Here is a 25,976-nt window from a genome sequence, read left to right on the forward strand (position 1 = left end):
CTCAACTCCCACTGTAAATCAGTAAATGACTGGTAGAATATTAAATAAAAGGATCTTACAGGACTCCCAAAGCAGTGCTAATGTGAGTACTTCCTGTTGTCTTGTAAGTGAGGAAACAACATGGACATTAACTACAGGATCCTCCACCATCAATTTTATTTGTAGTCCTCTGGGAACAACAGAAGAATCTCCCCGTACATGTATTTGATCTTTGACTTCTCATGTGAGAACTCCAAAACATATGTTAATGTAGTGCAACATTAGTCCAGTAAATAGTATGTGGAGACGTTCAAATTCCTTCATACAAAACTTCAGTACAATCAAGTATTAATAATTCTGAATAGTGCTCTGAAAAAATACACCTTGTGCTCAAATTTCAAAATACAAAGAGAATTGAAGCAGATTTTTTTTGTTGACTCTCATAAGGCCAGAATTTGTATTATACCCCATAGAAGAAAGGCAAAAGATCCTATCAGAGGTCTGAACTATACCATCTCTACTCAATCAAAAAGAATTGATAGAAGCAGTAATTTCTGTTCATTCTCCGAAGACACATCTGACTACAAAATTTATACCCAAGTAATTTAGTTATCAGCACAAACAATGAAACATACAGTTAGAAGATAACCAAATCACACAACTGTTTGCATACTTTCAACATGTCAGAACATCCCCTGAGTCAACGCTGAGGCCTGTATCAATGCCATGAAAATGCCAAAGCTGTACTTGGAACACACATAACTGAATTACATGTATCTTTATCTCTGTTGAGGAAGTCCTCACCTTGAACAAACTGAATCACAAATAAACCCTTCAGAAACTACAAATTGGCAAGATTCCCATCTTACAGAAGAATTCTCTATTTGTGAAGGGCAAAGATGACAAAGATGAAACCTTAGTTGATTTCAGATCCTGACATCCTGGAATACCTACTTCAGCACATACAGTAGTTTGGAAAGGTGTCTGTTCAACCACTGAGGTGTACCTTGCATCACTTTTCCTATTAATAGCCAGGGTATTTCTTACTAGAGGCTACTGTAAGGGTGCTCAACCCAGAAGCCACTGCAGCATCCACGCAAGACAGTGAGTGAAACCCATACTACATGGATTGAAGAACATCTGGAAATACATGTAGCATTCTGGTGCTTTTTGTACAATTCTGAAATAACTGTCTTGTCCAACAGGTTTACTACTGCTGCATCTTGTCTTACCTTATAGAAGATTCTGGGCAGAAAGTGAGCCCAGACAAAAGCACAGATCAGAGTGCCTGATCAGGCAAGGAGAAATATAATCAGCAGAATTCTAAAGCAGAACTGACAACATCAAGCTGAGCTCAAGAAAATTCCAGTTCTAAAAGACAGTCCTGAGGATATTGTCCCAAATCCTCACATGATCAATAAACTGGCCTAATTTGTATGGGTCTCAACCCTGGGTTGGTACATCACAGAGATACATTTAAAGTTTAATGAATCAAATCCGATCAATTACTTTCCGGAAAGGTCTCTTCCACCACTTTGTCTGCTGATACAGAGGAAAGCAGCATTGTTTGACATCACTGCATGTAACAGTTTTTAGCATCTAAGCCAAAGATTATTCTTCAGAGACGCTGGTTATCTCAATTCTCAAACTCTAGACTGTTTAAGAAAGCACTAAAGCCATGAAGTATGTGGAGAATGGGAAAGGTATACAGAAACATACACCTCCATGCATATTATCCAGGAGTACCATGGAGAACATCTTGTAGTATTATCACCAACATATTAACTGATAGATAAGTATTTTCCAAAGTCATTTTGGTGTGTAGTACAAACATGTGGCAGAGAGAAAATATCAAGGAAAGTTCCTAAAAGTTGATTACAGAAGTCTCGTACATAAATGTCCTCTCAAATATAGACAAGCCAAAAGACTCAAGATGCTAACTTGGTATTTCAGCCACTGGATAGTTTAGCTGTTCTGTAAGAGCTAAGTCACCAAGTAAGTGTGGCTAACTACTTTCTGTAATGAGGTGACAACAACTAGAACCAACCATTGTGGAAACTTCACACCATAGAGAAGCCTTGTAGAAGAAATGGTCTCAACCTCAGCAAAATTAACACGCTTCCCTTGAGAAGGCTTAACTGAGATATGGAAAAACACATTTCACAGGCAGACAGATGTTGAACTGATCCATGAATGTTGTTACTTGAATTTTTAAGTAAAGGTTTCTAACTTTTATTCTAGGATTTAATTGTAGCTCTGATTCTCTGTCATTATAAGGAAACAAAACCCATGAAGCTTCGTTCTCTCCAAACAAATTATTCAAATCTGGCCATCGCAATCCAAAGCGCCCACCTCCTGCTCAAGGACATTCTCACAGAAAGGGCCACAGAAAACGAACATGCAAAATGAAACTGACTATAACAGGGATAAAAACAGGATTGAATCTCCACCAAATATCTCATCTGGTGTCATCCACTGTGGGAAATTATAAACTGAACATGGATGAAAATCCCACCTTCATCTCCTCTTTTAAGGTTACAGTTGTGTTAATTTGGGTCTCTGTCACTTATTTCCAAAATATCCAGTAGTATGCTATGGAACATAGTTCAAGGCCAGCACAGGTGGAGAAACTGAAGATTCTCAGGTTACATCTCTATTAGCAAATGAAACTATGCCCAGAAACATTCCCATTCACTTGAAGCCAGCTGGCAGAGAGCAGCTTACATCTGTATCAGTAAATTTTCATAACTTCCAAACCACTCAGTGCATTCTGATAATGCCTAGGAATTGTTACACAATACAGACTCAGAGCCTGCCAGGGACCTCTCCAAGAGTACAAATTACAAAGCACCAATTCCTAGGAACGTTACCAGGTTTAATTTATTAGTATGTAGGAAGCCTTTGACTCCTGCTGTTAGGAGTGTCCAAGGGCAGGCGCCAAGAATGGAGGAGAAGCTACACAGCCAAATAAACCGAAAGGTAGCAGAACTTGACAAAATAATTCTAGAAGGCCCTGTAAAATCCAATGCTTCACTACTGTGTGTGCTGAAGAGGACGATCCCTCTGAAAGGGACAGGCTCTACAGTGCCTTGCCCATCTAGGATTGAAACAGAAAATTACAGAATCCCAAGCAGGTTGACCCTGTAGCTAGTTAACCAATTTAGAAAAAATAAATCTGGCTACTTAAATATTTACCATCATCATTATTGCTCCAAATTCAACAATTTATTCCAAAATTCAGCAAAAATAATTTTTATGAGGAACAAAAATGAAAATATCTAGTCACTTTCTACTTCACATGTATGTTTGGTACAGTAGAAGGCTTATCAACTCCTTCAGTCTACTCTTTCACAGAACTGCCGCCCCAATCCTTCCAACTATTTTGTCAGCACCGTGTTTCTTGAACTACCGGGGTTGGTTCTTTTTGTGAAATATCAAGTTACTTTATGTATACATAGTGCTTGAGTTACTGACAGTGCTTCACTTACATAGAAAATAACATTATACCCTGATTTGTTTAATAAAGTGAAAAAGTGAGCACATCTCAGAGCAAGATTACTTTGAGGAAAAGCAAGAGGCAGCCCAGAAGCATCGCTACATCACACTTGCCAGCATCCCATTCCAGTTTTGTTTGTTTTACAGTAACACAGACTAACAAGTTCTTGTTCAGTGAAGTACTTTCTACTTATTTTATCATATGAATTTCAGATAACGTTGTATTCTAATATTTTCCTCAGTGTTTGCATATGCTCCCTATTTGGCATCATCTACAAAGATGTCTTGCTAAAGACAAAACCCTAAAAATTACCCTTCCTAACCTGATTTCCAAATCTGACAACTAGCTAGACAATTTTTAGCATGCTACTTCAAAACATCTCTATGCAAATTTCAACTAGCTCACATTTGTTTTTTCAGGAACGTGTCAAATTGGACAGGAAAAGCAATACAAAAATGAAACCACTGCATTATCTATGGCTCCCTCTAGATACCTTAGCCATCACAATGTAAAAGGTGCTGTAACATGGAAACATTAATCCTACATATACTATTTGAATTAATATTAGAATGTTTACAGATATAATTTTAATTACAAATGCAATTATATTTCAAATATCATTTAGAATATTCACTATAGAATCCAAAGATATATGCTGCATTTAAGATGAATATAAATATTAAGAATATATGAAATTACAAATTTAACTTTAAATACCTTTTCTAAAAATATTAACAGATTTGCATTTGAACTATAAAGAAACCAACTAGTATTTTCTGATTTACTTGTATTTGTAAGTATTTTTCATGCCAATCTTATTGCCCCGCCCACCCAAACAGGTTTGCAAATTAAAAGACATGGCAGAACTACCTGCTCCCACACCTCACTATGCACCAACTCACTACTCTACCCTTTAGGAAAGCACATAAAAACCTGATAAACATTTACAGGGTGCTCTGAAGGAAACAATCTGATTTCAGACATAGGAAAAAAAAATCAGAGCTATACACATGATTTCACATTTATAGTGTCCTACAAGCTTTCAGTACTTGAAGGACTTAAGTGACTCTTCTGACCAAAATCATAGTGAACAATTTTTAAAGAAAAATACACCAGGTCTGAATCTTCTGGCTCTTTTATTTCACAGCTAATACTAAAAAGAGACATGATTTAAAAAGACCTCTGAATATATTTGAAGGCAATGGTCAAAAATGCATATTTGATACAATACAACCACTACTTAAGAAAAGTTTTACTAAGCTGACTAGAGCCAATATAGAGATTACATGTGTTCTGGTTAGGATAAACACAACAAAACACAGTACAATTTTAAAGATTCTTCCAAACTGAACGACAATGTAAATTGTCACAGTAAAGACTTCAAAAACAAGGCACCTTCCTGTCTTCTGTAATTGCCTTGAAGAACTGCTTAGAAAAGCATTATGGTATTAAGAGCATCTCCAGTGCCAAGTCCCTGGCAGTCAGGCAGAGGACAAAAATATATATTTCCTTCAGTTTTGAAAATAAATGTAATGTATTCATAGCTTCAATAAACTGAGCTAATGTAGTTTAACATCAGTATCATCCACTGACAAGCAAGACTACTGTATTTAAGAAAATTCATTCCAGCTCCTCTACCGCATTTAATTTAATCAATACTTTGGAAGTTATAATTAGGTTATGTTTATACAGCATTCTGAAAATGTAAACTACTATGTAAGTGACAACTAACGATAAGGCTTAAGCAGCATTCATCAGTTTTGTGTGAATTCACAAACAAAAAAGTAGCTCTTGAAAGTATTACTAGAGATTGCTATTAAATATCTCATTCTATTCATTTTAAAAGATTGCCCACGAACCTTCTGAAACATGCAATTTACATGTACAATACTGGCTTTGAAGAAATCTAGCAGTACTGCAATTCTATCATAGCTTTCATTGTTACAGTTTCTGTTGAAATTATTTATCCTATTTACACACTGTGAACTACAGCATTTAGTTAATACTGAAAATGAGCGTCAATTCATTTGAAAGAGTGGCTTCAAATGGGCACCTCAGCCTGTAGTGCTTTTTGAATTATAATTCACTATGTCATTCTTTTTATTTAAAGAACAATAACTTAAAGACTTAATGTTCATGTGTACAATCCGGAACTTGTCCCAGAAAGGATGGTATAATCTATGAGTAAAACTGCTGAAGATCACCAACAATGTAGATCTGCAAATCAGGAACTATTTCCTGTAACTTTCTTGCAGCTTTTATTCATTAAAATCAAATCAAAACCACATAAAAGGAGAAGGGCAATAATATATTGAATCAAATTAAACATTTATTCTACCGGTGAAGAGTAGCATGCTTTTTCTCAAAAAACTCTATGCGCAAGAAGGAATGAAGCAATACTGTACAAAGACTTCCAAAACTAGCACTGAACAAAGCACTCGGAAGAAAAATACAGTGAAGGGAAAGCCCTCATAGCACGGAAATACATTAAAGTGATATAATTAACAATTAAGCTTACAAACTTCTGACTTAAATTCCTAGTTTGAAGCACCTGCTGATTTAAGGAGACAAACCCTTAACTTATTTTTCACTGCACAAAAATAAGCACATTCCCATTATACACAAACTTTCAGTAATTGCCTGTAATTTCAAAACTCATATTTACATTTGTGAGAACAGTCCCACATTAGAATTTAATAAGTCAATGGAAAGCAGTAAAAATACAGAACACAGAGAAAAGTTAAAAGATAATTATTCTAACTTCAAACACTCTGAAGCTGCAGCTTCTTTTTTGTCTACAAGAACCTCAAAAAATATTTCTCTGAAAAAGAGCTACAAACTATACCAAGCAATTTAAGAACATGGTAGATTGATTTAGCCTTATTAAAACAAGCATTTCTTAATTGGTCATTCTGAGAAAAATTACTCTTCTGTATTAAAAGTAAGCAGTTGTATAGCTGAAACTGTTGTTTCATTTAATAAAAATCTTTAACTTAAGAAACATGCCCACTTGTTAACTCACTGTATAGGCAACAAAACAAAGGTTTTGTTTCTAAAAGATTTTTTAGTTTCAGCAGAAAAGGGCAAAGATGAAGGCTATTTTTATTGTGTGATTACAGCATGTTCTTCACAAATTTCAGTTCTACATGGAATACTCCCATCCTGCTTTCAGAAATCAAGCCAATTATATGGTCTTGGGAGTCTTTCGTGATCGCTGCAGCAAAGGATGTAACAGGCCAGCTCCAACTGTCCTTTCACTAGGAATCACTTAGACAAGGCTGAATTAGCAAAGCTTTCTGGGCAATACTTCCAAGACAAGTGCAGGTACTGTAAAATAAGTAATATTTTATTTATTGTTAATCTTTTATCATTGTTTTACATTATGAGTGCCAGTGGGAAACAATCCACTGTATGTAAAAGTTGAAAGAAAGAAACAGGCACATCAGCCTGGATTCCTGTTTCCTCAAGTGAATCCTGGCTGTTGTGACTATACCTATGGCTGAAGTTTGGCTCGTGAAAGGACATTTAAAGAAGTAAAAGCATTGAAGATCATTTGATCAACACAACCCTACCCCAAGACCCAGTAAAGTCAGAGACAAGCAATTCAAATGTGATTACTTCACACTGAATAAGTCTTCTACATATCAGCAAAATTGTGACACTAGCAGCAAATCAAACTAGTCTGTGGATTTAATATTTTAATTTTTTTAGTGGAAGATTATAAAATTGCTTCTTGTCACAGTTCTACTGGAATCTACTAAAGCAAATTACAGATCAGAACCTAGATGAATCAGGTTGCATTTACAACTGCTGTCAATTTGCTGAGCCGCTCCAGGTAATTCACACCATGCACTGTCTCTCACTTTCCCCACTTCTAGGAAAACACGTATGAGTATTTTCCTGCACTTGTCATAGCACTCTGACATAAACTGATAGAAAGTCCTGTATAAAAGAAAAATCTGGCAAGCTTGTAGATGCAATTCAGTACTGAGATCTTAAAGGGTACAAAATCTGTAATTCCAGGTAAGAGGAATTTAAAGGATTTAAATCACCTTGTACTTTCCTGATTTGAGTCTACCAAGAAATAAAGTCAAATCCATCCATACCCGCTCAAGCAACTCAAGTGGCAGTAACTTTTCACTGCTTTTCTGTGAGTAGTAGCCCTGGCTAGAATCATTGCAAATTCCTCTGCTTGTTTCCTATACTAGAATTCGCAAATACATCCCAGAAAATATTCCACAGCTTTCCTCCTTACCTCCTTTACCAGAGGAAAAAAAAGTCTTTCCTAGCCAGGTCCAGGATTAAGAGTTATAGTTTGGGAAAGCATTCTCATCCCCTTCAGTTTGTCTTTAGGAACACAAGTTAATTCTTTTCTATGTTATACTCTCCAGACACCCAACTGGCACGAGGTTCTGGATTCTTTGTCTGACAGACAACCCTCTAAGCAGCCATTCATTTGCTCAGCCTGCTGATACAGACAACCAATGTCACAAGATGTAAAGTCTCCAGACTGACTTAAATTATTTTCATTCTGGAAGAATAACCACAGTTCCTAAACAAAGGTATTCAGTGCCATGCACAGTGTCACAAGATACTGTGTTTAGGCAGCTGAGTCTTAACCTCAATTTCACTAATGCTGGACATCCAAGCTTGAGCCTGACTCACCCAGTCTTAAATGCAGCAAAAGGTGCAAAGAGGTCCTTAAAGGTCTCCTGGTACCAGCTTTAACAGGAAAAATGCAACATTTACTGACAGTCTCGGCCATACCTCTAGGATAACTTCCAGAACTTCAACCCCAAGTTTCTGTCCTTACTCCTGCTGTTTATTCTCTTTCAAAGACTCTTCTGTCTTTATGCAGTCTGTATATTACAGCAACAATTACGCCACTAACTTCCTTCCAGCATCCTCTGAACAGAGTATTCAGGTTTTGAGGGTTTTTATTTCTTTTTTTCAGATTTATCCTTCTGGATGGAAGCTTACTTTAACTCCTATCCCATGCGAGCACCAATGGAAGCACTTCTTTAACCATTCTTTCACTGGGTTCCCACACAGAATCTCCTTCCCCAGCTTCAAACACTGTCTTTTGGGCCCAGATGCTACAAGTCTTTTCTCTGACTTTGTTTAACAATGGATAAAGAGTTGATTATTGGTGACTCCTGATAGCAGATTAAGAAGCCCCAGTTTAGAAGATGAGGGCTTGTGGCATCGGTCCCTACCATGTTACGTGCTGCTATCATTTCCTGCTACAACAGCATATTACATGAGAAAAATGTGTCAAGCTAAAGAGCGCCAGAAGCTTTCTCCTTTTGAAGTTAAATATGGACAGTAGCAATGCAAGCTTTCCTTGTCTTTGTAAAAAAAGAGGTATGCCTAGAACAGTAGTCTTCTCTGCAAGCTAGTTAAGTCACCAACTCATCTGCTGAGGCAATCAGCAAATTCTTATTTCTTCTAACAGACTTTTAGGCTATGGAACATACAACCATGCTACAGGAAACTTACTAGTTTGTGATAGTTTAAATATGGACAACCTGCTATACTTCACACTTATGCCAACATTTTTGTATTTTTTTCTCCACAGACTACAACATTACCAGGCGGCTTTTCTACCTTATTTTGTATACAATTAAAACCAGCCTTAAGTAATCTCTCAAAGGGACTAACACAGAAAGTTAGATGACACTAAAATGCATGCAGGTTGTTATGATCAGTGTTCATCCCATAAATATTTTTTCAAAATGCCTTGATTTACCAACTCTGTAAAATGAGGACTTTCATAAAGAAAATCAAGACCATGTTCAGTGTACCGAATTGTACATAACTGGCAGCATTAGGAGGTATCACAAGAGAGAATATACACAAGCTTTGCCATGAAGCAGAAAAATGAACAGGACTAATAGTGAGGAGAGGATGGGGAGACACAGAGACTTCTTGCAAAGTAGTGAAATACGACCAGCTAAAGGCAATTTTTACACACATGAAAACAGAAGAGATGGGAGGGCAGCCTAATTAACAGCACTGAAGGAAAGGAAGTGAAAAACAGGCATATGCAATGAGCTTCTGTTGAACAATACACAGTGCCAAGTGTACACAGGCAAAACAACTTTCTAGTTCTTAATGTGTAAAAACAAACACAAAAAAAAAATCTTACTCATCTACAGCTTCAAAGGAAAACCCAGAAAGAAAAAAATTTATTATTACATTTTTAAAATTTTTTTTAAACAAAAACATATGGCTATTTGGGCCACAGTGTAACGAGAAGCTTCTCAAAACAAACTGCCACTAAATCACTGCCAGATTCTGATAATCCCAAACAACTTATTACAGAGAAGATGAAGCTATTAAAAAAAGTACGTTGAAAGTTACTTCAGTAATAGTAAGTGCTGCACAGTCCACGGTTCTAGCAGAGATATTCAGCTATACTACCACTCAGTTAAAAGCTCAAAGTCTGACTGGTGTCTGTTGGTAGCTTTAACCAGCATGACAGACAACTGTTACCAAAATGTATGAAATCAAACTAATTTAAGTAAGTTCTAGCATACAGTTTTTAAAGGTCGGGGAGACAAAAAAATTGCAACAAACCCAGTACAATTCTAACTATCAAAAATTATATTAATAGTTCAACTTACTCTTTTACTGAGGCAGATAACTGGCCACATACTACAACCTAAAGTGCAGCAGCAGCAAAGGCATCCACATAGTAGCCATCGTACATTAACTGGAAGGTTCTTCTTAAGACAACTGTTAACTCTGCTGATGCTGGCTTTAAATTCCTCAGGTGCAACCTACAAGGGGAAAAAAATAAAAACCAGAAAACAAACTAGTCCCACAGCAGTGCTATTTATTACTTTTACAGTGGTCTATACCTGGAACTCCTGTATTTGTAATAAAATCTTAACACATCAAATTCCTACTCTCAAACACTCACCTTTCCAGTTAAAGATGAAGGAAATTCTGCTTCAAATTTGTTGCTTAGTCCAAACCTGCAAAAACAAAATTAAATTCATACCAAAATTATAAATAACTCCAATACATGCCACAAGTTACAAGCACATCATAATACTCTCAGCATTTGTGTCACAACAACATTATTTTCAGGAAAAAATGGCTGTTATTAAAATTCCTAAAATTATCTTAACAAACAAAAGCACACCACCATACAGTTTAAAATCCATCTTGCCTATAGTGTCTTCTTAAAGTTCTGTTGATACTGTTGACTTATCCCAAACTCAGCAAAATCTTTATAAGCAATTGTGGCAAGCATGAAAAGTGAAGAGAAGTACTTATGGGCAGAAGGTAAGTTAAGGCCATGGCTTGAATTAGCCCCTCCTCCACCAGTACAGATATATCTTGAAGAAAAGCTCATCCTGTGCTATTCCACTCAGGCCATGCTAAGTAACAGTTTTGAGCATAAAAATTGAATAAATACCAGCTTGTTTATTCAGAAAAAAATACTGAATAATTCAGAAAAAAGTTTCAGAACATAAAATACTACCTAATAAAATGTTATTTAAATGATAACTAACTTGAAAGAAACATACCAATTACAAATGTAAAGTTATGAGACAGTCTGAGATGAGCTGGAGTTACTGACTATTCTGGTTGCAGAAGATCTAGAAATTAAAAGAGTTTCACTTTGTCTTACAGCTGGCTGGTTGGGTTCATGAAAGGATGAACCTCGAAGAACATTTGAATATTTTCTGGCATCTGGTCTGGTCAATAACTTCTAATAGGGACTATACAGTCTAACAAAGTCATTAATAAACCTGTGTGACTGCTAATTTGTTAAACAGCACTCAATGTAAAATTTAAGTTGTAATCAATAACCTTCTGATATAAACCAAAGCAGTCTTACTATCAGATACCACAAATAACAAAAATCAGAAATTAAACTGCTCAAGGCTAATACTGGCAGCAAGACCCATCACACATTGCTCAGCTGGATGCAGAAAAGCTTATCTGAGTCTTGACAGCTGCAGATTTTAAAGGCATAATTTGCTTTGACAATATGTTTATTGAGCAGCTAGATGTTTCTCAGGGTTTTGCTTTTGGGTTTTTTGTGGGTTTTTTTCTTACTGAACAGAATGATCTGCATGCCAATGGAGAACTTTGTCCAAGTAATCAAATAGGCAGTTAAGTGCTGCACCAATGGTGAGCTGCTATGGAAGGGCTTCACAAAACCCAGTGGACAAAAGGTGACAGATGAGCTTCTGCCTAGATAAAGGTGGTGAATCTTGGGAAAGCTAAACTATGCTTTTGTGACACTCAACTAAAGTTTGGTAGCTACAGCTCAGGAGAAAGATCTTTTGTCACCACTCATGATTCTCTCAAACATCAGCCACTAGAAATAGCAATAAAATACTTGGCACCACTAGGAAGGTGATTAAGGACAACACAGAGGGCATGGTTTTGACTCTCCATAAAACCCTCGTATACCCACATATTCAATACTGGGTGCAGTTCTGGCATCCACATTTCACGGAGGAGTTGGTAGAGTTAAGAGAAAGCAGAGAGAAGGAAGACTAGTATAATCAACAGAATAAAGCAGCTGCCTTAGGAGACTAATAAGGCTGACACTAACTTGGAAAAGAGAAGGCTGAGGGGGTATACGATCAAAGTACAAAGATTCGGGAAGGTAGTGGATAAATGAATAATTAACTGTTAATTACCAAATCCCACAACAGAAGGCACTCACTGAAACTAGTCTATCTCTTTAGAATAGATGAAAGAAGATGCTTCTTTATGCTGCAAGTAGCAAACTTCTGGGTTTGTTTCCACTTGAGATTAGTGACGCAGACTATGCCAACAGATTTGGAGAGGGTACACAAGCTCCATAACAAAAAGACACTACAGTTGAAGTATACATCACCTCACACAATTGCAGATGTCAGAGAATACAAGAAGAATGGACACCAGGAACAGTTAGATTTGCATGCAACCCATAAGTAGCAATGCCTGTTGCCACAGTTGGCAACAGCATGCTGGGCTAGATTACTTTATGAATTTGATGCTGTAGGCGATTTTTACACGTGGTCTTATGGAAAAATAAACAAGTCATCTCCCTATCATTGACTGCAGGCAGTATAATCATAGAAACATAAAGTGATTTGGGCTGGAAGGCACTGTCAAAGATAATCTAACCCAAACCCTCTGCCACTAGATCAGGTTGCTCAAAGCTCCACCCAACCAGACCTTAAACACTTCCTTAAACACTAATAATGGGACACTCACAACTTCCCTGTGCTACCTGTTCCAGTGCCTCACAACCCACACTGTAAAAAAGGTCTTCCCTATATCCAACATAAACCTACACTCTTTCTGTTTAAAACCATTGCCCCTTGTCCTGACACCACAGGCCCTGGCAAAAAGTCTCTCTCCATCTTTCTTAAGCCCCCTTTATACAGTGAAAAGCCACAATAAGGTCTCCCTGGAGACCTTATTAACACCTAAGATAATATTTACACCTAATATTAACACCTAAGCATATTTGAGTATTTGTAATTAGTATAGGAGCTCTGCAACTCCCTCAAATCCCTCAAAACTGGTGAAGTAACAAATGAAAGTTGTTAACCAGAGAAACATATGTCAAGTTTACCACTTCAACATAGAACAAAGAAAAATTATACTTAATGGAAACATACCTCTACCATTGAAAATCCCATTGAATACTCCATGATGGGAGGACTATCCACCCTTTCCCCAAAAGAAAGGAGGGAAGGACTCCAAGCTCAAGATACACAGATGCCATCAGAAGTCTCAAAGCTAAAAGGTAACACCCCTTTACTATGTAATTAATTCATCAAATCAGACAGATGTCTAAAGAGATATCCCTTCAAAGAATGATCTTCATGTACTTGATGCTTCTTCAACATGCGGAAGAGTTTTACTATGAATAATGGAATTGAATAAAAATATGAGCAATAAGGGAGTGGCTAACCACAAAGATAATTTGATCCAAAGTAGCTCTTGTTAAAAGAACTAAATGAAGCCAAGCCCCTGACCAAGATATAAGACAGAATTTAATCTGTCCCTCTACCCAGAATACTGAGGAAGACCTTTACTCTGGGGCATGAGCAGGTACATCAATGCAACAGGAAAGTCTCCCTGCTGTCAGTTAAGTCACAAAAGTATATCATTCCAAGGAAAGCCCTGCTCAGTCTCATGATGAAGACTGGCTGGGAAATTGGCAGGACAGAAACAACGCTTTTTTATGAATGCATGATCCTAAAGTATTCAAATGTTGATAGCTTCATCAAACACAAGCAAACATTCATGGAGACCACAAAAAGTCATGCCTGACAAAGACAACCTTACTGGAAAGGCTCTAGAGGTATCTGATCTTACAAAAATGCTGAGGTAGAGTGAGGCACAGAAACTACTGGCCAAATACAGTTACACTTTGGTGAAGTTACAAGCAACTGAGACTCCATACTCAAGGTTCGTGGCGATGCTTAATACATGGTGGGCTAGCAAAACTGAAATATGAAAGCTAATTTAACCAGCTACCACTCTCACTCTGAGCTTTCCATATTCCAGTTTTGTCACTATATGCAGGCAGTAAAAAAGGGTGGCTCCATACATTAAAAGCTTTGGTAAGTAATTATGTGATCTCAGTATTATCACTCTTGACTGGAAGCTGCAATGTGGAAATCGAAATACTAGAAACTCCACAGAACACTACATCTTCACTGTAAAGACATAACAGCTCCAACAAAAAGGCAGCAAAAAGTGTCTTAAAAATCAAACAACCAGTATTTTGGAGATGCATTTCCTCAGACAGCTGTCCTCATATGCAACTTGATTTCTTTTACACAATACTCCCATCTTCAGTGACACATACCCTTCTCTGCTTGCTCTACGCTTTTCCCAGTCTGTATCACGTCTTCAACAGATCCATGCTCACCTCATGCATCTTTAACCTTCCTGGAACCTGAAAGAGTGTTTCTTGAACATGACTCTGCTTGAAAGGTTCAGCTGAGTTCCTGCCCTTATGTACAGTGGAGAAAGAAACGGTCAGAGGTGCGATCCTTGAAGTACAGGAGTTTACAGTATAGGACACAGCCAACCTGCAACCTTTTCTCAGCTTGCAGCTCAGATCTTCCTAACACAAACACATGCTATCCTCTTCCTCCTTGTCCTCTCTTATGGGGACACTAAACCATTCTTCCATTGCTTGCAACCATACTCTTAGTTTCATATGTTCTCAACCCTTACAAAATAAAAGTATCCCACAAATCTTGACACACTCCATCCATAACTCTCACATAACCCTGTTTCCATTCATATGTCCTTGATACAGAGTAAGATTCAAAAATGTATAAGCAGACTTAAGTTTAATATTAAAGAAACTGACTTGGGTGAAAATACGTTTTGTGAGGGGTTTTCCCCCTCCAAACAGTTATCTTGCATCAACACACAATGCACCAAGATGACAAACAGCACAGACAGGCATTCACTAGCACATCACAACAGCTCTCCCTCATTCCAAGACTGCAAAAACCTAATAAATCCAGTACTACTAACTAATACAGTCTGGTATATATAGGGCACATATGTCTCAACTGGTCAAGGAACAGGAAAGCACAGAAAACAGCCACTGAAAAACACAATCAGACACAATTACCACAAATATTCTCTTCACAATTTCAAACTCGCCATGTACCTCTCTTTCCACCCTCATATGATTTTAGAAGCATGAAATACCTTGAACTTTCAATTCAGTTGTATGTAAAGTTCTACATTTTCTCAGCTTTCGGGTTTCTTGCCATTAGAATTCATCACCTCAGGTTATCAGAAACCAGGTCAAATATTACTCCTGATTACTGAGCTATCTAAACTCTGTTGGTGTGAAAATAGTTTAACTGATTATTTAAATAACATTTAAAAAAAAAAAAGTTTTAGAACTGTGTGCAGCATGCTCCAAACAACGAGCTTTAGAAGAAAACTCTTAGTGTTCATCAAAAGCCCCACACCCTGGAAAGGCAAGGCCTTTGTATGTTTTATTTGGAAAATGTTCACCTGCTTTAATTGCTTTTAACTACCCAGCTTAGAAAGGATGAAATCAAGTAAAAGTAAACATCTTTCCAACATTAATCTGTAGTCACATAAATGACATATTTAAAACTGAACATTATGACCCCTATGTAAGATCAGAAAGGATATGACAATAGACTATGAAAAGAGAGCTTCTGTTCAAATACACTCACTGCAGAAGCAGTCAGCAACTTTTTAAACTGCAGAGCCAGGGACAGATCAGTATTTGCTTAACTGCTGATAATTTTTGTCAGACCTTCAAAACACACACATACTTTAATACCAGACAAGACTAATTCATTATATACACAGGACTTGACCTATTCCTTAAACCCACCAAGTGAATGTTCTGACAGTGATCTAACTTTTAATAATAAGCTTCTCAATCAATGACAAAAAAAAAGTTATAGGCTGTACAAAGGTAGAAGTGGCTGATGCTATTTAGTGAACTGTTCAGACCTGGTGCAATAAAGAAAGTAGATGGAGATCAGCTGCCTGATTTTGGAGGTACATGTTCATATTTCATTGCTCATCCAAAACCTAAAGAACAAACATTTTAAGGAAGATCTTAATAACTAGCTAGTGACCACTAATGAACAATTAATGAGGCAACCATCTTTCAACCACAATGCCCTTACTAGTCACAGACACTATGCAAGCTTCTTCACATTCCACTAACGGGCCTTGGTCTTGTCTCGCACAACTTACTTCTGGTATTGGAGAAGAAACCATTCTGTGCCTCCATTTCAGTTCTTTACACTTTCGCATTTGCTAATATGAAAACTATCTAATTGTGGGTTTCCTCTGTTTACCAGATACAGGCTACAACTACCAGCTTATTTTCAGAGAAGTCACTGGATGGTAACAACTTCTGTTTACAATAAACAGTCATATGCTGAACACTTCAGTTACATGCCTCTGTTCCTTTACGGGGTGTCCTCAGCCTCTTGCCCATCCACATCCTTGCAACCCTCCAAACCTCCCTCATTCTGTCATGTCTCACTTCCTGTTTTTAACCAGACAGCAAACTGCACTGCCCAGCTGTTAGTATTACTTAATGTAAACCAAGTATTAAAGCAGTAATGTACCAAAGTGCCACAAAACCAATATAATTTAACCCCAGATTTCTGGACAGGTCAGTATCTGAAAATCAGGAGAGTTCATGGCACTTAAAACAACAGACCATAATACCTTCAACTTCCATGCCTCTATTGTAAGCCTAGTCCTACTGAACAGTGAATACTAAAAAAAAAAAAAAAGTTTGTACTGCTGCATTTCGTCTCCAGGTCGATACAGCTTCTGAAACTGTACATCATAATGGACAACTACTACACTTCAGAAGAGTGAGCCTGACAGAACTGACTGAAGGGAAGATACACTCATCTGTTACATTACTGAGAAGTCCTACACTAACTCCTGGTCACTTGCTGCCAGATTGTCAGACACACCAAATATGCACAAAACAAAACTCACAGCTGCTCCCGTGTTAAACACTGTGAAACAACACCTATCAATCACAGCTCAACATGATTTTACATGTACCTATCTGACTCACAGACATCTCTTATTTCTTAAAAGTTCTCAGAGCTATAATAGCGGCCACATGTTAACTGGGAGTGGGCAACAGATACATAAACAACCCTAAGCAATAGTCCAGGCGGTCATGTGCTGGCACATACCTGCTATACGAAGGGACACGGGGACCTTACTTCCTGACAGCTCATTATTTTGGACAAATACCTCACATTCCTCTATCAGTCACAGCCCTGTTTCCTCAGCACCTCGTTAGAGGTTTGCACCCGCTTGCGAGCCCCAGGCGGCACCCAGCTACCCAGCGGGGCCGCAGAGAGCCCCTTCGCAGTGCCACGGACATGGGGGCAACGGGAGGAGGGAAGCAGTACCGGCCCGGTGCTCCCCCAGCCCACCTCCCCGACTCGCCCCAAGCTGCAATCGGCGGCTGGGCGCCCCCGGCCGCCGCCGCCCCCAGGCCCGGCACGCAGCCGCCACCGTCCCGTCGCCCGGGCCTCCACCGCCCGCTCCGGCCCCGCAGGCCCCGGCGCGGCTCTTACACGGTGACATGGCCGGAGCCGCGCACCACCACAGGGTCGGGGGAGTACTTGAGGAGCTGCTCTTCCAGCGCCCGCTCCTCGTCCTCCTCCTCCTCGTAGATCTCGTCAAAGTCCGCCATGGCCGGGCCCGGGCGTCCGCTGAGAGAGAGTAGCCGGGGCGACGCGACGGGTCCGGCCGCGGAGGCCGGCGGGAGAGGGCCGGCGGGAACGCACCGGTGCCGGGGCGAGCGGCAGCGAAGCCGCGGCGGCAGCTGAGGAGGAGGCGGCTGCGGCGGCAGCGGCGGCTCCGGGCGAGGAAGCGCCCGTCACCCTCCGCGGGGGGAGGGGGCGAGGGGCGGGGCAGGAACAACAACAACAACATCCGGCCGCGGGGCCCGCCCCGCCCCCGCCTCCGCCCCCGCCCCACCCACCCGCCGCGAGGGGCGGGGCGGGGGCGGAGCGCGGCGGGGCGCGCGGACGCCCCGGTGTAAGGCGGGAGGAGCGCGCAGGCGGCCGTTGGCCCGTGGGCGGGAGCGCTGCCCGCCGCGGGGCCCTGGCCGGCCGCGACCTTTCGCGGGCCTTTGAGGGGGGTGTTCGCCTCTTCGAGCCGGGTGTTTGCTTTCCCCTGGCTTTAGCCCCTTTTTAGGCACCAGTGAACAGAAGGAAGGGGTTTAGCACGCCTGCTGTCAGCTGGGGGGTTGCCCCCTGGGCCCGTTGGCTTAGTTCAATGGGATGGGAGGGAAGTAGCCCATAACCCAGGCCGGCCCGGCCAGGTGAAGGCCGGTGCCACGTGTTCCTGTGTCCCTTGGTGCTGTCGATGTCAGGGTCTGCTGACTCCCCAGAAGCCTTTCAGCCCTCTGTGGAAAGCACCCTGCCGAGACCGTTAGCAGGGAGCACAGAGCAGACAAACAATGAAATTGCAGAGGAGTGGCCCCTTTTAGGACTATATATGTGAAAGTTAATCAGAAAACCCTAAAAATGAATGGGACTCTTGTTCTCTCTCTGAAGTTTTGGTATATGTCATAACCAAAACCTGAAGCAAAGGCTGGAAAATGCCAGTGCAAGCATAATGGCCTTAGCAATGGGTGGGCCATCAGCTGTTGTGACAACAGGGGCAGGCAGTGCTGGCATGGGATTTAGCAGTAGCAGGGTGACATTTTAAGAAGGGAGAGCAGATCTCTTTTATTTGACAGGGTGGACTAGTGGATCATGTACTTGCAGCAGTATTTAACATATAGATTAGTGCCAGTTATGGGGTTCAGCCCCGAACAGTCAAGAAACTGGGCCTGAATCTGCTTTTCATGAGTGTGAAGAGAATTCTACATTCCCCTTTTCTTTTCTAGCACTTTACTCCATACATCTTAATTACAATAGCCCCTTTCTCATATTAGATCATTTTTCATCTGAAATCTGCAGGTTTTTCCTGTCTTGTCACAGTATATATACTGCTTATCTTATTTTCTGAAAGACTACATTGCCGCTTAATCTCGATTCCTCATAATGATCCTTGTAGTGTATTTCTCAGGAATAAAGTATATACAAAGGTGTGATGGTTCTTACTGCTCTGTAAAACCAGGGTAGAAGCAGTGTGGTTGTGAGATAGTCTATGACACTGTCTTTGCTGTGAAGGAAAAAAGCAGTCACACTGGAAAAATGTGACAGTACTTCTGTCACAAGCTGCTCGCAACAGGTTTCATTTCCCAAATAACAGAATTCTACAGAATAACACAGGATTCCCCTGAGTAATAGTTTGCTTTCATAGAAGTATGCTTATGTGTGTTTTCTTTACTTAGTTACTGTTCTTGCGTATGTGTGTCACATACAGAAATTGGATTTAGTGGGACTGATGACTCATTGCTTCTGTCTAACAGTCCTGAAATTGAGAAAATGGACCAAACTTAATACTGGCAAAAGCAAGAGGAAATCCACTGGTATCAGTGAAGCTATGCCTCCCTGTGCTAGCTCACTCTACAGATGAGTTTGGTAACTTGTTTGTTTTCAGATGACTGTTTCACAGTGGCAGCCATGTAATCAGAGCCTGTGCTGTGCAGCACCATGCTGGGAATCTTGGAAATGACACTGAAGGGGTGAGCTTACCTGCACCACACTTGAGCGCCTGTAGCAGTGCTGCAGGAGCCAACTATCCTGTTTGAGGTCTGAAATCCCTGTGCCGCATGGGGTGACATGCTTGGTTAGCTCGCTTCATGAGCTTGACATAAGGAGAAAGAAGGTCCCAGGACCCTCGATTAGCTTTTTGCATTAGGTGTATTGTACTTACCTAACAAATACCTGTTCCATGGTCTGCTGTTTCCAGCTGTTCAGGATGTGGTAGCCTTTAACGGATGAAGAGCTGTGGCAGATATTAAGCAGAAGTACTAGGTTTCTAGGTTGAGATGCCCATGATGTTTCAGCACATGTTTTGTAGCACCTGGTGGGCTCAGAGCATTGCAACCGATTGCAGTGATAAGCACTAGGTACTTCAGCATGTCAGACGTCTGAGACAGACACCAAATCCAAAGTGTACACAGCTAGAAGCCATATATGAAAAATTCAGTTTAAGTAGCATTTTAATCATCTTACGTGGGCATCGTTAGGATCTTGTTTTTCAGGCAGAAATGAACTATCTTAATCTTGAGATTGCTGTGTCTCTCTGTCTCATTGGCGCCAACACTCAGCACTCTTCTCAGCAGTACTAGGCTGCCCTGAGAGGCAGTAAGTGAACTCCCCATTCTGTGCAGCTGCCTCCTACCACACACTGAAGAAGGTCTTGCCATGGGCTGCCCCTCTGTTTCAAGGAGTATCATGCGAACAGTCACTCCTCCGCTGCTGTCACCTCATTGCCATGTGCCAGACCCCCCACCAGCCGCACACTCCTGAGTCTGTGCCTTCATATCACAGCATTTGCTTGTGACTGTTCTGGTGTGTACTCTGACCCAAAATGGTGGGACACCTCTCACATTTACAGTGCATTGTCCTTTCCCTGGGAACAAAGAGAGCAATGCCAGGCTCGTACTGATTGTGGTTTTAGGCCACTTACTCTTTTTATATCTAAATAAAGGACAGTAGACCTAACGCCCGGTTTGGAGAGCACTGTGCTGTTGTTACGGGCAGCAGTGCCCTCCCCAGTGGATTTGCTCACTGCACATAGCAGTTCAGTGGACCAGAACTGGTGCCACACACAACTCTGTGACTGAGTCACTCGCTGTCCTCAGAGCTGCTCTGTAAGGACTGCGTGCTGTAATCTAAAGGGGACTTTAAAACATTGTCACATTTCTTTTTCTGTAGCTCTTTATTTCACCTCCCTCGCTTTCTCTTTTCCCATCTCCTTTATTTATTTTTCTCTCCTTCATCATTTGTCCCTGACCTTTTTCTGTGCAATTCTTCCCTAGTTCCCCCTTTGTCAATGCTGCTTCACCCTGCTTCCCCATAACATCTTCTTCGCTGTCACTCATCTCATTCCTCCCACCGTCCTTGGCTTGTTTCTCCCTGTCTTTTCATTTCTTAATTAGTATGTTGTTGGACTTCTGAAGGAAACTGTTTCATGCAACAGGGCATCAAAGAACAAGCAGCAGGTGCAGAAGTAACCTTGTTCTTTGAACTCCTACCACCACTCGGCAGCAAAGCAAAGCTGGCAGGAACAGCTTCTCTTTTTCTTTCCCTGATTAATTAAGAGAAGAGAGGGAGTAAGAAAGAAAACAAGAGTGGGTGGTGATAGCAAGGGAAGAGGGCAAGCAGAGGAGGATAGAAGGATACAGAAGCCAGAGAGAGGAAGACAGAAATAATAGTCTATAATATACATTCGTTGACACCACAGAGAGAGTTTAGCAAAGCTACAAAACTGTAGCAAACCTCCAAGGATACTCACACCAGGTTGTGCTTTGCTTTTTCTGCCCCGAGACCTCCTCTTACATCAGTCCCTTGCCTTGGCACAGAGCCTCCCATCTCTGGGTTGGCTCTTCTGTCCTGCTTAAATGTCCCATCGCTCTCAACAAGCCTGGCTAAAGTGCTACTGATAATGTAAACATTCCTGATAATGGCATCAGTCACCACCACCTCTTGAGTTTCAACAAAACAAAATATAACAAAACCAAACCTAAACATGAGATTTTAGTTATGGTGTTGCAAAAATGTAGAAAGGGAAAGTCAGGATCAGGTAAGTAGCTACAAATAACACAGCAGAACTTACTGTTAGAGCCACAGGATTGCATTTGTTTCTCTGACCACTTTCATTGTGTTGTTTCTTGCTGATTAAGTGATTATTTTGAAAAATCTCTGCAAAACCACAGGTAAACTAACCAAAGTTTTCTTTGCAAAAAACAAAGGCAAGTCTTGACACCAAAGTGTCAAGTCTGTAAATCAGAAGTGTGTTATTGATTTTATGATGCAGAACTGAGGGAGCTCGTAGAGTAAAAAGATATGTTGATTAGATCCAGTTCACCTTTTTTTTTTCTTTTTTGCTCCTGTCCAGGAATTTATTTTGTTTTCCTTTTGGTCTAGCTTCCTATATTGCATTTGTATAAGGTTAATGAGGAGAGTTCAAAAGATACCTCTATACGGAAAACAGTATTTCTGAAAGAGACTCTTTCTAAGTCATAAATAAAGTGCAGAAGGCATAGATCCCATATAAAAAGAAAAGGAGATCCTTCTTTTTCAGAATTTCCTTTACATATAACAAAATGAAGACTACAGTCCTCATAGTTTCTGTTTGTAAGTCTGTTAAAACTGTGGATGCGTGCAGTTGGGTACTCCTGCTCTTTCAACAACTGCATGACAACACATTACTGAAGGCAGAATCTCCTAATCCAAAAAGAATTTGTCATATGCTCAATTTGAAGACCTACTTGTGTTCCACATAACCTACAGGCAAGATAAACTCTTGGCTGTTTTTAGGCCTGACAGTGGGGGTTTATTTCTTGTAGGATTCACTGACATGGGAAATATGTATTGTCACTTCTTTCTTCCCTTCCCATCAATATCAGAATCTAATATAGCAGAATCCTTGCTGCTTTTTCTTTTCCCCCCCTGTAATCACATCAATTAAACAGAAACGCACAAAAAGTCTCTGTTTTTCATTTTATGTGAGAGGGATGTAGCATTGACACGATGGAGTTTTTCAATGCTGCAAGTACAAAAGCATAAAGTCCCCTAAAATCAAACACAAACACAGTCATATAAACATACAAATGGAAAAGCAAGTTCCAGGGTTGTAAGATATTCTTAAAATGTCAAATATATGTTGGAAGTGTGGAAAAGTATCAAGGAATACTGTGGGCTGAATCCTCTGCTGTATCTGTTAGAGATATGGATGCTGTTAGTTGGGTGAAGCTGTGGTCAACTTCCATCTTAGAAAAAAAATAATTACAAAACGAACAAAAAAGCCAGGGACAAATGTGGAGCTATTCTGGCTGCTATTGGAGTGAACAATTGTACCCCCGAACATCAGCAGGGATTGTAATTTAATGTATTTTTCCTTATTTCTATGTTTTTCCATCTTTTAATGCCACATCTTGTAGTTTATTTCCAAGACAGTTATTTTTCTCTTGGTAAATATCACCCAATGACTAAGCTGTTTATTCACCATCTTAAAGAAACAGCAAGTGACTACTGCAACTGAAAGATGCAACTAATGCAACTGAACTGCAAATCACTATAAAAAGAAGGATCTTTTATATGAAGAAAGAGTTAAAATCAGATTTACTAATCTGTTAGGATAAAATACCTTCATGTAACATATTTTAGAGAATTAGACAATGCCTCTGTCCATTTTTGCTTGAGAATAGAAAGTTCCAAAGTTTTATCCTGCTTAAAGGCAAATACCCTCTGCTATGCCACCCACATGTACCCAATCTGTTGGAAAACTAGAACTATGTATTCCTTTAGGATTGAGAACATAATTCTTTGCCTGTCAGATTATTCTGACAAATTGCATTATAATTACTTCCTCATTAATTACTGTGACAAATGTTGATCTAAAGAGAACAGGGAAGGATGTCTTTCATTTAAAATCATCAAAACAAGAACAGCTGAGATTTCCTCTGATGAACACTTTACCGTTCATTAATATTTGGACATGCTAACACATTCATTCCTACTGCATATAAGCAAAGAGAGATTTCTAGCACCTGTCTCTTTCAGATATGACATTTTTATTTCCTTTTGAACATCTTTAAAATAACATCTTTTCTGCTTCCAAGCAGATATTTTTCTTTCTGATAGTATGAGGCATGATTCACAAAGCATGAAAAAAACAGATGTTCTGAGATGTTTAAAGTGTAACAAAAGCACTTATAGTGGAATATATTATGCTCCTAGAGCATGAGGTCGTCGAGAAAGGTAAAGAACAAATAACCAATCCAACCTCTGTGGTAAAGCACAGGGGTTGGAAATAATCTGCAGCCTGAAAAAGAAACTTACTTTCCTTTTGAAGCAAGAGAGATATTGGAAAGGAATTGCCTCTTTTCAGAATCCTGTTCCTTCTTTGTGTTCACTTTTGGCTGCTAGCGGTCTTGCCCTAAGCATCGGGCCTGGTATAGCTGGGTGAACGTCTGTGCTTTGTACTATCACCATATGAATGCTAAAATTTCTTGATGTATGTGTGAAGAAGCAGCAGAGGAAACAATCGCACACATGGTTCAAATGCCCTTTGGGATCAAATTTTTAAATCTTTTTGCAGCTTGGTTGAGACATTGGAGTAGAGTTGTTTTCTCTCCTCGAAGGGACTAGAGACTAATCTGCAGCAGAGAATGAAATCAAGGACATTTGGGTAACTGATCTGTTTGTACACAATGGACAACTTGTACCACACAATGTCCTTGCAAGCAGGAGAATAACCTGTATACTCTTATCCACAAAGGAATGGGGAAGCTGCATTAGGCATCCTTTGCCCAAGGAGTTATTAAAGTGCAATCAGATTCAGCAGACTGCAATTCTGCAAGTTCCCTTGTAAGACACTGTTATTTACTGCAAGATGCTGAAAGATAGGAGACTTTGGGTCAAATCCCACTCCCACAACTATCTTGCTCTGGGACCTTGGCCAAAATTGTTTGAATCTGTACACCTTTCCCATAGTGGGTGAATTACTGGCAGGACTGTCATTGATTGGGAAGCTCCCAGGGTTTTTCCCACTGGGTGATACCTTAACATACAAATGTTGTTTCTATGTGTGCATCTAGGAAGTGTGATCATGGCTTTTATTTTTATTTCTTTGGTACCCTTGAAAGACCTTTTGTAGCTCTGGAGAATGAGCTGACCTTTTTTGTTCCCCTAGCCTGAAAAAGGTCATATTTTGTTTAACTAACCTTTGAAAACACCAGGCCAAATTCTACTCCCACCGCACCATTCAGAAGAGCTGCAGCGTAACTGTCTTACAGTTCTGTAACTGAGAGTAGTATTTTACCCAAACCTTTCCATCCTCTGATTTGTAACAAGTCTCTCACAGTATACCTGAAAGTGCAGGCAGTCATACCTCTTATACACTGTCGTGTTAATTGTATTCTAGACATATAGACGTTCTAATGGGAATATTAGTTCTTTGGCTCAGCTGCAGTGTAAGAGAGAGAACCCAGACTGGTAAAGTGGAGACACTTGAGTCTGAGTTATTCTTCAGTACTACTCTACTTTTTGGCTGATGTTTTTTCATCTGCTCAATGTATAATAGTAGTTATATTTTATTTGTACTTTAAAATTGTGACGTATACCTTCCAGCTTACATCTCTTGGCCGTTTCGGTTCCAATACTTCTTCCTTCTTCAGAAGCTTCATACTGCTTTCCCCCCCCCCCCTCCATTTTGCTGTCTTTTCTTTTCACCAGAATAGTGCTCTGAACCTCATAAAATAATTTTCAGGACTTCTGTCATTCTTTTTCCATTCGATTTTGGCATAGCCTGAACACTAAATAAGCTTTAAACTAATAATATACTTACCCAGCATCATAAAATATGTGAAATTGCTTTGTTTCCGTTATTTTTCAGGAAGTTTTGAATACAAGCTTGAACAATGTATTCATTATAAATATAAAGAGCCAGACTATGCAAAACTTTCTGATATTTGTTTAATAAGTCTTTATTTTGGTTCCGTTTTGACATGCTTATATTGTGTCCTTCTTTTATATGTTACTTTCTTCCTAGCAAAGCAAGAGGTAGGGTACCTCTATCCTGTATCTCACCAATGCTCTGCTTCCTGAAACTTTTGAGTTTGTTCCTTTATTTTAAATAAAGGACACAAATACATATGAAGGGATGAAACTGAAAAAGGGTTGCTTCCAGCCACAGCCATTAGAGATTTGTTTTCATGTAACAGCTGCTTGGACAAAGCTAAGACTATATTCTGAAAAGGGAGCTGAAGAAATGAGGTGGTAGGTTTCTTTCTTGTGGAGGTTTCCGGATTGTATCAAAATCAGACCAATGTTTATTCTGACATCTGAAA

The 25,976-nt window shown here is 39.8% G+C and overlaps 1 protein-coding gene across 1 annotated transcript in view; it reads right to left on the reverse strand.

Moving 5' to 3' along the window:
• CHIC2 (cysteine rich hydrophobic domain 2) overlaps positions 1 to 25,310 on the reverse strand; it is a 38,892-nt gene extending 13,582 nt beyond the window's left edge. The window contains exons 1-3 of the mRNA XM_080386151.1: positions 17,575 to 25,310; positions 10,401 to 10,455; positions 10,102 to 10,257 (exon numbers count right to left, since the gene is read on the reverse strand). Coding sequence (XP_080242277.1) covers positions 10,102 to 10,257; positions 10,401 to 10,455; positions 17,575 to 17,693 — 330 coding nt within the window. The 5' untranslated portion in view covers positions 17,694 to 25,310. The remainder of the gene's footprint in view (positions 1 to 10,101; positions 10,258 to 10,400; positions 10,456 to 17,574) is intronic.
• Between the last annotated feature and the right edge of the window lie 666 nt (positions 25,311 to 25,976).

The sequence above is a fragment of the Falco punctatus genome, assembly GCF_963210335.1.
Source record: "Falco punctatus genome assembly, chromosome: 1".
In the NCBI taxonomy this organism is placed as follows: Eukaryota; Metazoa; Chordata; class Aves; order Falconiformes; family Falconidae; genus Falco; species Falco punctatus.